This window comes from Podarcis gaigeae (genome assembly GCF_964106915.1).
Source record: "Podarcis gaigeae genome assembly, chromosome: 10".
Taxonomy (NCBI): Eukaryota; Metazoa; Chordata; class Lepidosauria; order Squamata; family Lacertidae; genus Podarcis; species Podarcis gaigeae.
The window spans coordinates 32,637,971-32,653,961 of record NC_139686.1 but is presented as its reverse complement, the minus strand read 5'-3'; the positions used below and the strand labels follow the sequence as shown (position 1 = coordinate 32,653,961).

Here is a 15,991-nt window from a genome sequence, read left to right as displayed (position 1 = left end):
TTTACCCCAGAAATCAGACCCAGCTGGAAGTTTTCTTCCTAAAGCCTTCAATAAGACACATATCCATTGTGATGGTTAGAACATGCCAGCTACTGACAACCCATTATGCTGATTTCCCTTACCTATTTAACATGTTTGATTGGTAGATCCTCTTGTCCTGTGTGTTGTAGCAACTGCTCTTGGGCTCAGGAATGAAGCTGTGCTCAGACAGCATGTCAGAAGCAGCCGTGGTTATTATGGCTATTCCGTCTTTCACCCTGTCGCGAAGGCCATAGTCCCATTCATCATATGACACAGAGATAAGTCCAGTGGGGAATTCAGAGGGGACTGTGTCTGTATCTCCAGCCACCAAGCTGGGTACAATCCATGTGTAATCGTACCCAGTCAGACCCACAGAGTTAGCCACCTCAAAGATATAGGTGGCTTCTTCCTTAGTACAGTAAAGGAGGATGACAGGACTCTGGAGTTTCTTGAGCTGATTCTGGATCTTTGAGTCTCCGTCATCCAGAGACATATCCAGCAAGAGCACCTCTTCTAGCTCCCAGCCCACAAAGCTGTTCTCAATAGTGCTACGGACCTTGTTGACAAAGTCCTGGTAGCCAGGAAAGTAGGTAGTGACAATGGAGAAGATGTACCAGTCATATTCTTCCATGATGTTGAGCATGACAGAAGCTTGCTGTTCTATTGATGGACCAAACTGGAAGAACATGGACGATTCATCCTGTAAGAGGAGAAAAGAAGGCGCAGGTGTTAAAAGAAGGAAATGGCAGGATATGTGGACAGCATAGGGAAGAGGGAACCATGCTCTTGTTGCTTTGCATTTAGGTGCATGGCTGTACCTATAATTATGCATGTGTAATACAGCAAAATGCAACATGAGAGAGGCATAAGATGCTCACAGATTGTTGGTTGGTTTTCTTTAAATCCTACAATCAGAATTCGAAGGAGGGAAAGCGATTTAGTCCAACAGCTTTCCTACAGAGTAAACTGTTGGTGACCATTGCTCTGTCCCCCATTCCCCATTCCCATTCACCATATACAATCTAGACCAGCCTGCTCCAACTCGGGGTGCCAAGATTCCCATCATCCCTGACCATCTGTTAAAGTGGTTGTTCTATTGCTACTGCTGCCAGTTCAGCTTCACTGCAATATTAAAACAGGGAAAAAGAAAGAAGGCAGTGTGCTGGGTGGGTGGCTTTTGTAGGATAGATGGAGCAACACATTTCTGACCCAGGAAAATCCTGTGCCAATCCAAGGAGAACTTTTGAGAACCAGGCCGCCTCTGTCCCCATTTTCCTATTAAACATAGAGATAAAATATCCCAGGCCACACACAGAAACTTGGAGGGGGTGGTGAAAGTGATTTTCAAAGTTTTCCACAAGGAGCTCTGGTTACAGTTTAGCAAAGCATTGCAACCGTTTCAAAAATATTGTTTATAGTAAAGGGCTAAATCAAGTAGTGGGTGACTGATGGAGCCCTTGGCTCTCATCCAGTTTATTACCAACGTAAGACATTAGTCCAGCCTATTGTTGGCTTAAGCTGTGTACGCACTATGCCCTTAAAGCACATTCAAAACACATTTGTTCACCTCAGTTCTGAGCACTGTAGTTTACCCCTTGTAGAGTTACAACTCTGGCAAGCCTGAAACTACAGTGTCCAGAATTCTTTAAGGGGGAAATATGCCTGTGTGATTATAAGCACTTGTCACTAAATCAATATTTTTGATTTTATTATTTTTTATATTTTGCCAGATGGGTATAGTATAAATAATAACACCATCATTGTTGATGTTGTTGTTTTCTGTAATTTAAATTAATACTACTACAGAAATACCAGAGCTGAAAGTGGGGTTGCCATATGTCCTCTTTTTCCAGGACATGTCCTCTTTTTCATGGGTATGTAAATGTGTCCTCTTTTATGCTTCTCAAAATATGACAACCGTATATGCCACAAAGTACGCAATAGCCACTGGAGGGGGATAAATGAGCAGGGTTTATGTGTTTTGACTACCAATAAATACTTGGAAGGGGTTGCATCTAAATAAATGAGAAAACAGGGTTATGTAGGTGGGATTGAAGAGGTATATTACAGGTTTTTGTAATCTCCACTGTAGCAAGCATTTTTACTGTGAAGATTTGTAATTATTAGACAGCAAAGAGTTTGGGAAGCTGAGATCAGGGAGCAGTTATTTTCCAGAGCAGAGTTTTCAGTTTCCATCTGGAGTAAACCTAGATGGTTCTCACTAGCAGAAGTCTTAATGCTTTGCAAGGTGTGGCGGAAGGGGAGAGAGAATTTAATATACATATAATTTCCAAGGTGGATATGCATGCACACCATGACTTTTCATCAGTTTCTGCTTCAGCAGGCACACCACCAACACTGCCACCAAATTGACAAACCAATTATCAACTCCAACAACATTTTTCAAAAGTGGGTCAGTGACCTGGCAGGGGGCTGAAGCAGCAGAGACTGGAGAAAAAGCAGGTGTGGATAAAGTATGGGTCATAAACACTATCCGTATGTATATGCATACATACATACATACATACATACATACATATGAAATCCAGAGAAAGTTAAATCTCACTGAAATAAATTGTAACAGGAGTATGGCAGTGTGTTTTATTCCGGTTGATTTCACGAGTTTCTGCCTGTTGCTTTATCTGCGTTGCATCCACATCGTATACATGTTGGCAAGCATTATTTAGATTATTTCCTTCCCAACATTGAAATCTCCCTGAATTAAAATTAAATTTTAACAATACTACTCCCATTATCTTTCCCATACATTAAAATGAAGAGAAGAAAACTCTTTACAAAAACCATCTCCTTCTAAATTTACCGTTGTTTAATACATCCAAGCAGCCCACATAAAAATGTCATAGGCTAGTTCACAAGGCATCTAGTCACCATTCTAGAGCCACTGTAATTTTGCCTATTATTGTAACATCAGCAGGAGACTACTTCAGTTCGAGCAGAGGGGCTAAGATTGTTCAAACCAATTCAACCTGGCACCTAGCAAAATGCTCTTGAGTTTAATCACCATGACATTTCAACTACCCAAATGAACTTTAACAAAATTAGCCAAATCAGCAATCACAAGAGTGAGATCAACTATCGGATAAAGAGTGACAATATCATGGAGGGGAAGAAGTGTTTCTACAGCAAGTGAATCAGACTGAGATTCTAATGAAGCACTATTGGAAATATCAATGAAAAAACATATCCATGGCTCAGAACCACACACAGGTTCTTTAGTATTTCACAACTCCAATTATTTTATTTGCAGCCTTTCCAGCTACAATGACTACTAAGAATGAGATTATTGAAGGAGAGGCATTAGTTGGAGATAACATTCAGGTTTTGAATCAAGAGCTAAATAACTAATTTAATTTGTCGTAATCCCAACTGAGGGTACTTCCAGACTATTGCTATTTTGAGGTGGGATCACACTTTCTTTGATGCAATTTCATTTAGCCTTCCCACAAATATACCAGTGTGAATGCTCATCAAACAGCCAACACCATCTAATCCCCATGCCAACAAATCAGGATGAATGCTAAATAAACAGGCAGTATGAAAGTGCCCAGAGATATAATATTATTCTCTAAAATATAATTCTCTAATATTAACCAGGTTAAGAGCATCTTCACAAGAAGGCCAATGCTTCTGTATGATAAAACTCACCAGTACAGAGCATTGCCCCCTCTTCTTTTTACTGTCCATTGAAGCCATTTTGTGCCAGCACCCATGGCACTTTTATCAAGATATGAGTACTGGCACTGAGTACCACAGAATGTCCTCTTGCCTTTCAATAGTTTGTCTTGCAACACATAAATGCCACCTGATAAACAAAATATTAATATTGCTATTTTTAAAATATTCAAATCCAAAATATAATCTGCATGGAGGAAGAAGTTTGAAAACTACCATTCCCAAATAGATGAATTTGAGAGGGGGGGCATGAAATAGCTGAATTGAAACTAAAAGCAAAGATTGATTCTATTTGTATGAGTCTGGATAGAGATAATAGCAAAATAAAGAGACTCATAGAATTGTAGAGTTGGAAGGGACCCTGAGGAACATCTTGTCCAACCCCCTACAATGCAGAAATATGCAGCTGTCCCATGCAACCTTGGCATTTATCAGCACCATTCTCTAACAAACTGAGTTATCCACTAAATAAATAAATAGCTGTACTTTTGCGGCACCTTTGTTTCAACAAGTCAATCCAGACACATACAGTAGATGTTTATTGACAATTTTAGTATTTCTTGTAAACTGCTTAGAGGTTCTCCTACAATCAAGCAGTATATAAATTTTGTTAAATAATTTTTTTTAAAAAAATCATAGTTTCCTACCTGACTACAAATGCTAATTTAGTCTTATCACCAATTACTGCCATTGTAAATAGCTGTGTTAAATTCTGTTAAATAAAATAGTGATATGAATAATATCAGATCCCCATAAAAGTCTGGGCACATAGATGTGTTTTCAGGTGGCTCTGAATAATGGATAAAGGCTCTTTCCTGAATAACCACACACCCCACTTGGCTCTGTGGTGGGACTATCAGGAGGGCTCCTCTACAGATCTTAACACATAGCCTGATAGTGGGAAGCTAATCAAATGAATAAGTGCTGGTCATAGACTCTGATTTTTGCATTTCATTGCCACCCAAACTCACATTTTATACTTTCCCTCCTGTGTGTTCAGAGGATGCCACTTCACACGTCTGATGAAGTGGCCTCTACTCAAGGATCGTTTATGCCAGAAGAAATTTAAGGTGCCGTGAGACTCCGCTGTTTTTGCAGCAACCAACTAACACAGCTAGCTCTCTGGAAGGTTTGGTTCTGATCCTCAAAAAAAAATGTTAGATCTTTTATTAAGGCATTTGAAATTATGCTGGAATTAAACCTATAGTTTGGGACTCTTTATGGAGCTTGAATATATTATGACTTCTTTAATATTGTATTTTTGCTTCTGGTACATCTGCTATCTGTCACAAGAAATAGGTCAACCAGCATGATCTATGAATCAAATGTAGGGGTACATTTGCATTGGCATTTTATCATTGGTTTACTGCCAGAACTACTGCTTTATGTGCTCGTACTGGGGTATGGTTTGCAACTTGATCAGTAGTTGTTTGCTGTAAATTATTGCTGGAAGTTCCAACAGTAATTTATTACTGTTTTCTGGTGTACCGTTGAAGAGATATGAGCAGTTCAAGAACATACTATTTCTATTCTCATAGGCAAAAAGAACTATGTCATTTTCAAGTGCAGTTTCACCCACCTTATTCAGTGCAAAATAATATGGGATAACCACCATTTTTCTTCTCAGGCTGGGGCAAAGGGAAAAAAGGACAACTTTTTCAAAGGCAGCAAGCATATTCATCTCCACTGCAGAGACAGATCTGCACAGCGCATAAGTGAAATACCTTATTACAGAATTTAATGTGGGATTAAATGTCACTTTGAAAAGGCAGCTGAGTGTAGCTATACAATTTCAGGAAATGAAGAGGTTAAAAAGATGGTATTTTCTAGAACTGGTTTATTTATTTGTTGCATTTATTCATGATTTTCTATCAAAAAAGTATCTAAGCAACTTACAGATATATAAAATACCAAACAGCTTCTGAACCATTTAAAGCCAAACAGAATAAAGTACAATAGATCAAAAAAATTCCAAAGGTGTATTTATCCAACAGAAAAAAATTGAAAGGACAAATCCTACCCCACCTTACTAAAAGATCCACAAACTTAGGTCGACAAGCATCAATATTAAATAAATCTTACCCTGTTAACCTATTATATCCTTCAAATTCTATAGCTGCAGCAACCTTTTCGAACATTTTAATCCCACATTAAATTTAGCAGTAAAGTATTTCAGTTATGTACTGAATAAACCTGTCTTCTTCCATGGGGACAAATATGCTTTGCCTGGCCAGAGTCTCGTCACATAATCCATGTCTTATAGACTTGATACAGTATTGGTGCTAAATAAAACTTGCCTGAACCTTCAAACTGTTTTGTTAAGTTCTAGAAAATATACACGCATCCTTTGAAAAACTAATGAAATGCTACTGTACTGAGATAATTGATTTAGTATGCTTCCCAAATACATGCATTGTTTTAATTATGGGGAACGTTAAAGCTTCAGATTAAATTCTGATTAACTAACATAATTTAACACTTTAAAAGTATTATATGTGGTCCAATTCTAATATAATGGGGCTAATAACTGGCTTTTATTCAGGTGGAAGAGTATGGCTAGAGCTGAGTGATGATTAATTCAAGTGGGATAACGCCGTCATTGTCTGCAGGAATCCAACCAACTATTATTCCATAGTTATGTCTCATCTATCCCTCCCTGCTGTGTGCAACACAGATCCTATTGCTAGGTGCTTCAGAGAAAAAGCAAAATGTTTCACAAAATCCTCAAAAGCCTGGAGCATATTCTACTGCCAGATCCTCTTCCTCCAGAGTCCACAAAGCTCCCTCATTCTGAATCCATAATCAGCATCCTTTCTTTAGCTCTGAGGAGCTGAGTGAGATTTGGATCCAATCTATACAGTGTGCTGGCCAACACAAACAAGGTTCTTTACTGAAAATCTATTCTGAAGGGACTATTGCTAGGACAACAAATTTCACTATTTTTTAAATCAATTTCTAACCATTTCAACTCTGGAAATGATACATCAGAGTAGTTTATAGCATTAAAATACATGACAAGCAAACTATGGATCTGTGGCAGAAACATGGAACACTTCTGAATAGTTGAAGATTCTCTCGTTTTGGCACAGCTGTCTGCTTTCAATGTGATGATCATTTCTCCCACACCCCTACTCTGGAGTGTTTTCCCAACTGGGAGAAATGTACCTGGAAAAATGCTTTCCTATATCACCTTCCTTACAACAAGAAATCACTGGAAAGATGTGGATCAGGCCACAGTAGCTAGATCAGCTGAAGCCTGCCTCATTGGCTGCCACAGCTATGATGTAAGGAATTGAGCAGAACAGAGGGTGAGAGGCAGGGGTGCCAAATTTGGCCTGGCAAAGGGCACCGCTGAAATTTGAAAGACGGCAGTCTGCCCCTGAACCTGTCAGTGTAGCTTAGCACCCATTTTCCCCAGATGTGGCGGAGGCAGGGAGTGCTTTGTCCATCCATCTTCTCCTTATTTTTCCTAAAGCAATGGCAACATACCAAATGACTGCTTGCCTACTGTGAGAACAAGATGCTGAACTAGGTAAGCCACTGGCCTGAACCAATAGGCTCTTCTTATCTTATTACGACAGCATCTGACCACTGAAATCTGGAATAAGAACTTATGACTTCACACAGTACAATCTATGGAGCCTCAACAATCATATGAAGGCATTTGATGACCTCAGAAACCAATGAAAAGTGAAACAAATTCTGCTGCACACTCTCATTTCTGCTTCAGTGGCCCCTGTGGAATTCTGAATTGCTAAGAGGCAATTCTTCAGTGATCATGGCTCCCTCACTGTGTTTCTGCAAAAGATATCTCTGCATTTATCAAAGCACCTTTACCATTAATGAAGGAACTTGCTACAGCTGCCATATGGTGCTGTGACAAGATTGTTCTTTGGATACCCACCCCAGGAGCCACGTTTTTCCTGAGAAAGGAAAGAGTTTCTTGATGTTCAAGTATCATCACCCATTAATGTTAGCTGGTTGTTTAGGCCATTGTATAATCTAGCAAATAGGACACGGGTGGCACTGTGGTCTAAACCACAGAGCCTAGGGCTTCCCGATCAGAAGGTTGGCGGTTCGAATCCCCGTGACACTGTGAGCTCCCGTTGCTCGGTCCCAGCTCCTGCCCACCTAGCAGTTAAAAAGCACAACAAAGTGCAAGTAGATAAATAGGTACTGCTCTGGCGGGAAGGTAAATGGCATTTCCGTGCGCTGCTCTGGTTCGCCAGAAGCTGCTTAGCCATGCTGGCCACATGACCTGGAAGCTGTCTGCGGACAAACACCGGCTCCCTTGGCCTATAGAGCGAGATGAGCGTGCAACCCCAGAGTCGTCCACGACTGGACTTAAAGGTCAGGGATACCTTTACCTATAATCTAGCAAAGAAATCGCACTTAGATAGCCACTCGGTTTTTTGTGCACAATGATAGAAATGGGAAGTGTGGTTAAAAACAACAGCTACCACCTGTATCAGCCCAGTAATGGTTATATTGGAAGGAAACCAAATGAAACAGGAAAGCAGATGATTTCTAAGGTACAGTGATGGCAGGTGTTATAGAGATCACATTTTCCTTGGGATGGCTGACTTCTGGAGATGCTCCAAATCTGGAGGTTCTCCAAAGTTCAACCCAGCTATAAAATGAATTTGTGACCTATAAGGAAATTGTCTTTTCTTTTAACTCGGGTATTTGGGCAGTTTGCCAAAGGTTTTGAGGGAGGAAGGAAGGAAGGAAGGAAGGAGGGAACCAAAAATGTACAGCCACACCACAATCCACCCATTTCCCCACCTTTAAAAAGACAAACCAGGAAGACATCATTCCCCCCACATTTTTGGTGCGCAGATTAATACATTCAACAACTGAACTCTGGATGGAAGTTCAAAAAGAAACACTCTTATAATTAAATTTTCCATATTCTTCAAATCTCATTTATTACAAGAAAGCTGACATGAAAGTGGGATCTTTGTTACTTAAGAGTTCATTTACCACTGACATAGACTAGCCTGCAGCAACAGTCCTCTGCTTTTTGTTTATCCCTGCATTAATTTTTTACATTTCTTTTTCGAAGATTCAGAATAACACTGTCTGCAGTACTGCAGCTTATAATGTGCAGCATAAAGTGAAAGTGAATCCTTCATTCAGGTCACCACCCTGAAACATTATGAAAGTACTCTGGTTTTTCAAAAGAAAATGTATATACCGCTCGATTGCTAAAAACAAAATAACTTCAAAGTGGTTTACAAAAAGTTGTTGTTGTTGTTAATCCAATTTATAAACTGCCCTATACCCGGAGGTCTCAGGGTGGTTCACAACAAGACCACAACATACAAAATCAAACGAAAAGCAGTAACCCAATAATCACCACCCCAAAAAGCCGTATTCTAAAAGGGTGTTGGGTGTCAATAAGATCAACCAAAGGCCTGGTTAAAAAAGAACACTTTTGTCTGGCACCTAAAGGTGTATAATGAAGGCACCAGGCAAACTTCCCAGGGGAGAGCATTCCATAGATGGGGAGCCACTGCAGAGAAGGCCTGTTCTCATCTTGCCACCCTCCGGACCTCTCAAGGAGGAGGCTATCAGCAAGATACAGCATTGGGTGATAGTAGTCTCATATTGATATCTATGTTAGGCACTATTTTCAAAGATCAGGCTGAAAAGACAAAGCAACAGCCTTGAATTCCTCATTTCCATTATTTTATCATCATCATCACTACCACCACCACAGGTTTGAAACATTTTAAGTACCATATTTTTTGCTCTATAAGACTCACTTTTTCCCTCCTAAAAAGTAAGGGGAAATGTGTGTGCGTCTTATGGAGCAAATACAGGCTGCACAGCTATCCCAGGAGCCAGAACAGCAAGAGGGATTGCTGCTTTCACTGCGCAGCAATCCCTCTTGCTGTTCTGGCTTCTGAGATTCAGAATATTTTTTCTTGTTTTCCTCCTCCAAAAACTAGGTGTGTCTTGTGGTCTGGTGCGTCTTATAGAGCGAAAAATACGGTATCTAGCACCCTGCACACTTGGCAATAATTTGTGGAAACTGTACTCTCTCCAAAAGTTCTTTTCTGTCTTACTGATCAAGGCATGATTATGGTATTCCTGATTTATTATATGGGAAAAGGTTATACTAAAAGTTCACAAAAAGTTGATGCCTTACTACACAACACAATTAAAATCAGGAGGATAGTAACTGGTGTAGCTTCTTCAGCTAACAATCTTTTGCCTGATTTAGTCCTGGTGTGTGTGTGTGTGTGTGTGTGTGTGTGTGTGTGTGTGTTTTACATACGTAACAGACTGTTATCCTAAATACACACAACTTGGAAGTAGAGTAAACCCCACTGAACTCAAGATACCTTCAGCATTAATAGATATTAAATTACCCTGTGCTTTGGCAAGTGCAGCCATGGTTTCTAACAGGTCATCAAGGAACATTACATCCCACAGATCATCTATATGCTGTCTGAAGTCATATTTATACTACCATTTCTAAATTAGCCATGCTTTCCTTTAATCAAGTGTCTCATTGGCATGTTATTGTAAGTAGTGAGGAGAAAGCTTCAAAGCGTTTCAAAATTCCATTTTTAATTTAGTTCAGAAATGCATCTACAGCCATCTGAACTTATCCAGAGCTAGCAATATGTATTTAAATGGGGGGGGGACATGCCACACTCTACGGGTGTGAGCAGAACACTGATATCCCAAATGGCATCATTTCAATGCAGCTGAGGTTAATCAAGTGCCCCACTGAAACCAATTGGACAAGCAAATCACAACTTATTTAAGTTCCACTGCTTTCACTGGGACTTTGGTCATGCACTGGGGTCTACACTACCCTGGAAGCAGTGCTTAATCTGTAAAAAATCAGAGACAACAAAGATGAAAGGCACAACATCCTCTGCCTTGGAAGACTGTGCCCTTTAAACCCAGATGTATAGAGTCTGATTCAGGGGTGATAAATAGGATGTCTGCAAATGCATTCATCTTTGTTCATATGCTCCATGGTTAAGCTCTAGAACTGAAAACAGGTTTCTCGAGTTCATGCAACCATGAGTAAAATCCCCATGCAAACCTTCCCTGGTTGAGTAGGAAAGGTCAGGGAGTGAAAAGGTGCCGCTGAAGAACTTGGGGACATTGGGATGAGGCTTGCAGGCTTCTCCCTGCCCTCAGCCACACTTTTAACCATTATGTGCTCAGGAAAATGCCTGAATACAGCTTTAGTCCTTCTGTCTAATCTTCTGATCAAAATTGAAAAGTGGCGTGGCAGGAGTAGACAAAGAATTAAAATGCAGCCAACATAAGTCTTAGGCACAGCATTATGGGGGTGTCTATACAAAATGGTAGCTCTATAGTTGACCCCTGGAAACTATCACAAACCAAATAAGTCATTTAGAGGCTTTGCACTTTCATAGTTTTTCTGCTGTTGTTTATGTTTTGATTATGTATTTGTACTGATATATTATTTCAGTTCTAAATCACTCTGAACACTGATGTTGAAGGACAGTATATAAATTCTGTAAAATAAAAGTCCGCCCTGCGGAATGCCTTGCCAAGTGACATACATCAAGCCCTGCCACTGTTTTGTTTTGGACAGAGAGTAAAAACCTAGCTGCTGCTAATAACCATGAGCGTTTTGTTTTGTTTGTTTTTTAAAGGCAAAGCAGTAAAACAATCCATTTTCCCTCTTATCTTGATTTCTTTTCCAATCAACCAGCAAGCAATAGGTGCAGCAGAAAGCTACTGTTACACCTTCTTTGCTCAGCTAATTGATCTTTAAAGTTTTAAATGATTATTGATTCTCTCCCTCCCCACGAATGACTGAGACCAATGAAGCTCACGAATCTATTTACAAGAATATTAAAGGAGACAAGATACTCCCAACTCAACTTTTGTTGTCCCTGATATCCTGAGAAAGGTATTTTTGCAATCTTGTTCAAGAAAATACAAATATGATGCAGGTACTATACTCTCTTACATCTGCATTCCCATGCTTCTGTCACACTCCATTTGTTGCGCCATTAGGATCTGGCCAAGTCAAAGAAAGTAACAATTTCCCTTGCCACCACTGATCAGGAAAATAAGCAGAAAGACGCTGGGTTTGCATATTACTCAAGTAAAGCTTATCTTCTCTACAAAAGCAAAAGATGATCCTGCTCAGTGGAACCATAATGACTCTTAGGAACTGAAAACTAAAACAGAAGTAAGTATAATTGTGCAACTAGCAGCAGCCAGGTCTAGTGTTTGATTGTGTTTGTGAACACATACACATATAGAAAGATAGTTAGATAGCCTTGGTATGGCAGGATTATTTCATCAGGGCCACAGTGAGGAGAGCTTTAACCCTTCCCTCACTAGCCACAATTCTCCTCCCAGCCATAAATTCCCCACTGCACTTCATGAACATTAGCTAAAAGTGCCATTGTAATGCTAATTTCAGCATGCAAATAATGTTGGTTTACATCACAATTATGGCTGGGGAGAGAATGGTTAAACCTCTTCTCCCTACAGAATTGTGGTCCTGATGAAAAATTAGGCTCCCTTCACACAGTGCTGGGTGTTGGATGTTTTAAAAAGCAGATATGTGCTTGAATTCAATTAGTATTGCTTCAGTGACGGAAGGCATTCATCTACATAACAGGGAGGGGGGAATATTTGGTAATTCTTTCTTTCCCCTGCAGCCCCCCAATCTTGCAAAAACTTCTCTGTAGGGTCTCCCGAATCCTGGCATATGTGTGCAACAGTGGCCAAAACAAAGGACCTCCCAGGCCATTCCAATTAGAGAAAAGAAAGATGACGGTCATAGTTGCTGAATATTCAGAGTTGAAGCTCAGCAGCCATCACAGGTACCGGACCCTGGCAGGTGTCCAAGGGTGGCCTGTGGTGATGACAGGCCTGGTGGAGATAAAGACAGGTATGCATTCTAAGCATAAAGAGTTAACAAAAACAGTCTGTACCAGCTATAGAGCCTTTAACCACTCACACCTAAGGGTCTGAATTGAAGATGGACCAGTTAACCTCTGTGAAACTCTCACACAACTATACTCCATTCCGTTTTTACATTACTGAAACTTCTTTCATACAAACTCACAGCAACAGAAAGCAGACCAAGAAATTGCTTAATGAAGACAAACTCTGCTACAGATTTGACCTATACAAAACTTACAGATACTGGTATGTGATTTGTGTATCACACATAAAAAATAGATTCGGGGGGTGGGGACCACTCTGGAATTTAAGTATGTCAAACTGTGGGGAAAATTTCAATCAGAATCAAGTATTTCTCTTTTAATTCTATCCTTCTTCTCCTCATCCTCCTTCTCCTCCTCCAATCTTGTCCAGATTTAGAATTTCCCCTTTTAATAGCCATTCAGCCTGAGCTGCAGCTTTCTCTCTAAGAATGATGCACGTAGAGGAGCAAAATAGATCAGTGGCACATGTGGCGCAAGATTTCTGACACAGACACTGAGCAGTAGGAACATTTGCCTTTGTTTGCCAAACGCAGGGATAGCAGTATTAACAATAAAAGAGCCCGCAAGAATAAAAAACCAGGGAGAGGCTTGTAAGGTTTAGAAATAGCTCTTTTGCAAAGCTTAAAAGAGAACCCGAAACATCTTGTTTTCCTGCATCTCCTGTTGTCTGTTCTCTTTCTTAACCACACTCTGTCACAATGGCAAAGTGGGCTGTAGATAGAAGCAACAGCAGGAGCTACAGCTAGTAAGAAAGAAACGGGCTATTCAGTCAGAATGTCTTCCCAGTCAGAGCACTCAACAAAGAAAGCTAAACAAGGATATAAAAGGGGAAAGAAAATATTGCATCCAGCCCTTCACATCTTCTAAGACCACCAATACTACTTTATAGATAATTATTCTTCTCTCTTCCTGTAATATTCTCTCATCCTTCAGTCATTTACTTGATGCACAGGCACTTACATTTCAGCAAAGATAATGGCTCTCCTTTCAAATCCTATATGCTAACTGTGGAACTCACTCCCACAGGAAACAACTCAGATGGCTTTAAAATTCATGGACAACAAGGCTGTTGAGGGCTACTAGTCATAATAGCTATGTTCTGCCTCCACTGTCAGAAATGGTAGTAGCTGGGAATCACAGGTGGGCAGAGTGCTGCTGCACTCATATCCTGCTTATGGGTTTCCTATGGGAACCTGGTTGGCCACTATGAGAACAGGCCGCTGGGCGAGACAGACCATTGGCCTGATCCAGTAAGGGTCTTCTTATGCTCTTATGTTCTTACTTTCATAGCAAACTGAGTAGGAATCTCTCCCTGTGTAGGCAAAATGGTACCATCCACACAAGAAGGATATATGAGTAGGCTTGGGGCAACTCTAAAGTTTGCACAATTAAGAAATATATATGAATGGGTGGAACCCTGTGAGGGGACCCCAAAATCAAACTACTGAGAGCTGAGCATGTTCAATGCTGGTGGGAAGCTTGCTGTCCTTTGGAGAGTGGGACCACAAAATTGAGGAGAGGTGAAATGGTCCATGGTTCTTACAAATAGCCATATGTCTCTGGCATAGAAGAGGATAAGAAAGAGAGAGTGCAGGAGAGTGAGATTGAATCTAATTGCATCCTTCTTTAGTAATCAATGAGCTAAACAGGTGTCAAAGTCCTACCATACCCCTAAGGGAAAAGGGATTTGTTAGAAATATAAAACGGAAAATACAGATGTGGCTTATTCAAACATTCTTCTGGACTCACTCACTGGGCAGAGAAAAGGCAGTTCATTACCTCCCACAGCAGGAGCCAAATAAACAGTGTAATTTGCTTTGGACTGGGTCAAAAGAAACTGTTCTTATGAGAAGAGAAATAAGTACAAGATGCTCCCTTCTCAATGGGGTTCAAGTGGACAAATCAAGTTATCATATACAGCAGCTTTGATTAAGGAAAGTTTCTAAAGTTCCAGTCTGGACCCTGGGATTATGCTCCTCAATATGTTCATACATCACACCCTCTCCCCCAACAAAAACCCCCCACAGTGTTCATAATCTCTGCTTGCTTTGTGCAGAATGTGATGCTATACTTGCAAAGAATAAGTTGGTTGGTGCTTTACTCTTTTTTATGATGCCCCTAATAACATTAGGGCAGTGAATTAGGAGATGTGTAAGAGGGGGAGTTTTGATATTTTACTAATTTCCATTCTTAAAATCTTCAATGATTTTGTTTTTCATTCTTTAGAATAACATTAATTTCATTATAAATTTCAACCATTTTCATTCTTACTCATATTTCATTCTCAGTTTGATGGGAGACCCAGCTGCTCTTCTGCTGCCTATAACTTTTTTGTGTTTTCTATTCAACTGGCACAATCTTTTCAGTCCCCATCAAATGGATCTGACCTGTCAAATTTCAGGTGTATAGGAAATACGGTTCTTACTTTATAAGCAATTAAACTGGACATTGTATACATAGAATAACTCCTATCCGAACTATTAGGTATGGCAGAAAGTAGCAAGGCGTCAAGCCAAGACTGCAGATTTGGGCACAATGGACAAACAGCTACAGGTAGGCCCAGGCACCCAAAGAGGTAGAACCAGGTGGCAAGCTAAAACAGTAGACATTGAGAAGGCACTAGTGGAGGGATCAAGCAGCCAGAACTGGGAAAGAGGCTTTAAGGAGCAGGTTTTGCAAAGGTATAGGAGTGACTAGGCAGGTAAAAAAATGCTTCTTAAAACACTACACCAAAGCCCTGTGAAACACTAAGGAGAAATCTCAAATCTAGTCTGAGTTATGGTATAAATGAAGAGAAAAACATTTTCACTAATTGGCAGAAAATGGCAAGGGGTGGGGCAAGCAAAGCTTGTGGAACAAGATATCCCATAATCTAGGTGTGTTCATTGAGAAGGCCCTTTCTCTTGCCCCAACCAATTATGCCCCCACCACAGGTGGGCCACCAGATCTTAGCAGGAGGGCAGGTTGGTATAGGGGGAGGAACCTCTTAGGTACCCTGGACAAACGCCATGTAGGGCTTTACAGGTCATTGCCAAGACTTTGAATGTGTTTATTTTTTTATTACCAATATTTGTATACTGCTTTTTACCAATGTGTGGTCACAAAGCAGGTTGCAAAAATACTCAGTAAAAAAACATCAAAGTAATGATAAATATTTTAAACTGTAAAACACAAGTTAAATTATAATAGATTCCCTAAACAGTCATACTATGAAAGCACAGCAAGCACTCCTGTAAACAGGTCACCATAAGTCCAGGTGAACATATGTTTTGAGCTAGAGAAAGAAGCTCACAGAAGAAGTAGCCGTTCGTGCC

The 15,991-nt window shown here is 40.2% G+C and overlaps 1 protein-coding gene across 11 annotated transcripts in view; it reads right to left on the bottom strand.

The window, feature by feature from the left end:
* The window catches only part of GRIN2B (glutamate ionotropic receptor NMDA type subunit 2B), a 287,257-nt gene that overhangs the window by 136,730 nt on the left and 134,536 nt on the right, over nt 1-15,991 (bottom strand). For all 11 annotated transcript variants that reach the window (XM_083698538.1, XM_083698545.1, XM_083698544.1 and 8 more), the window contains one exon: nt 123-721. In XM_083698538.1, the coding sequence (XP_083554664.1) occupies nt 123-721 (599 nt within the window). The remainder of the gene's footprint in view (nt 1-122; nt 722-15,991) is intronic.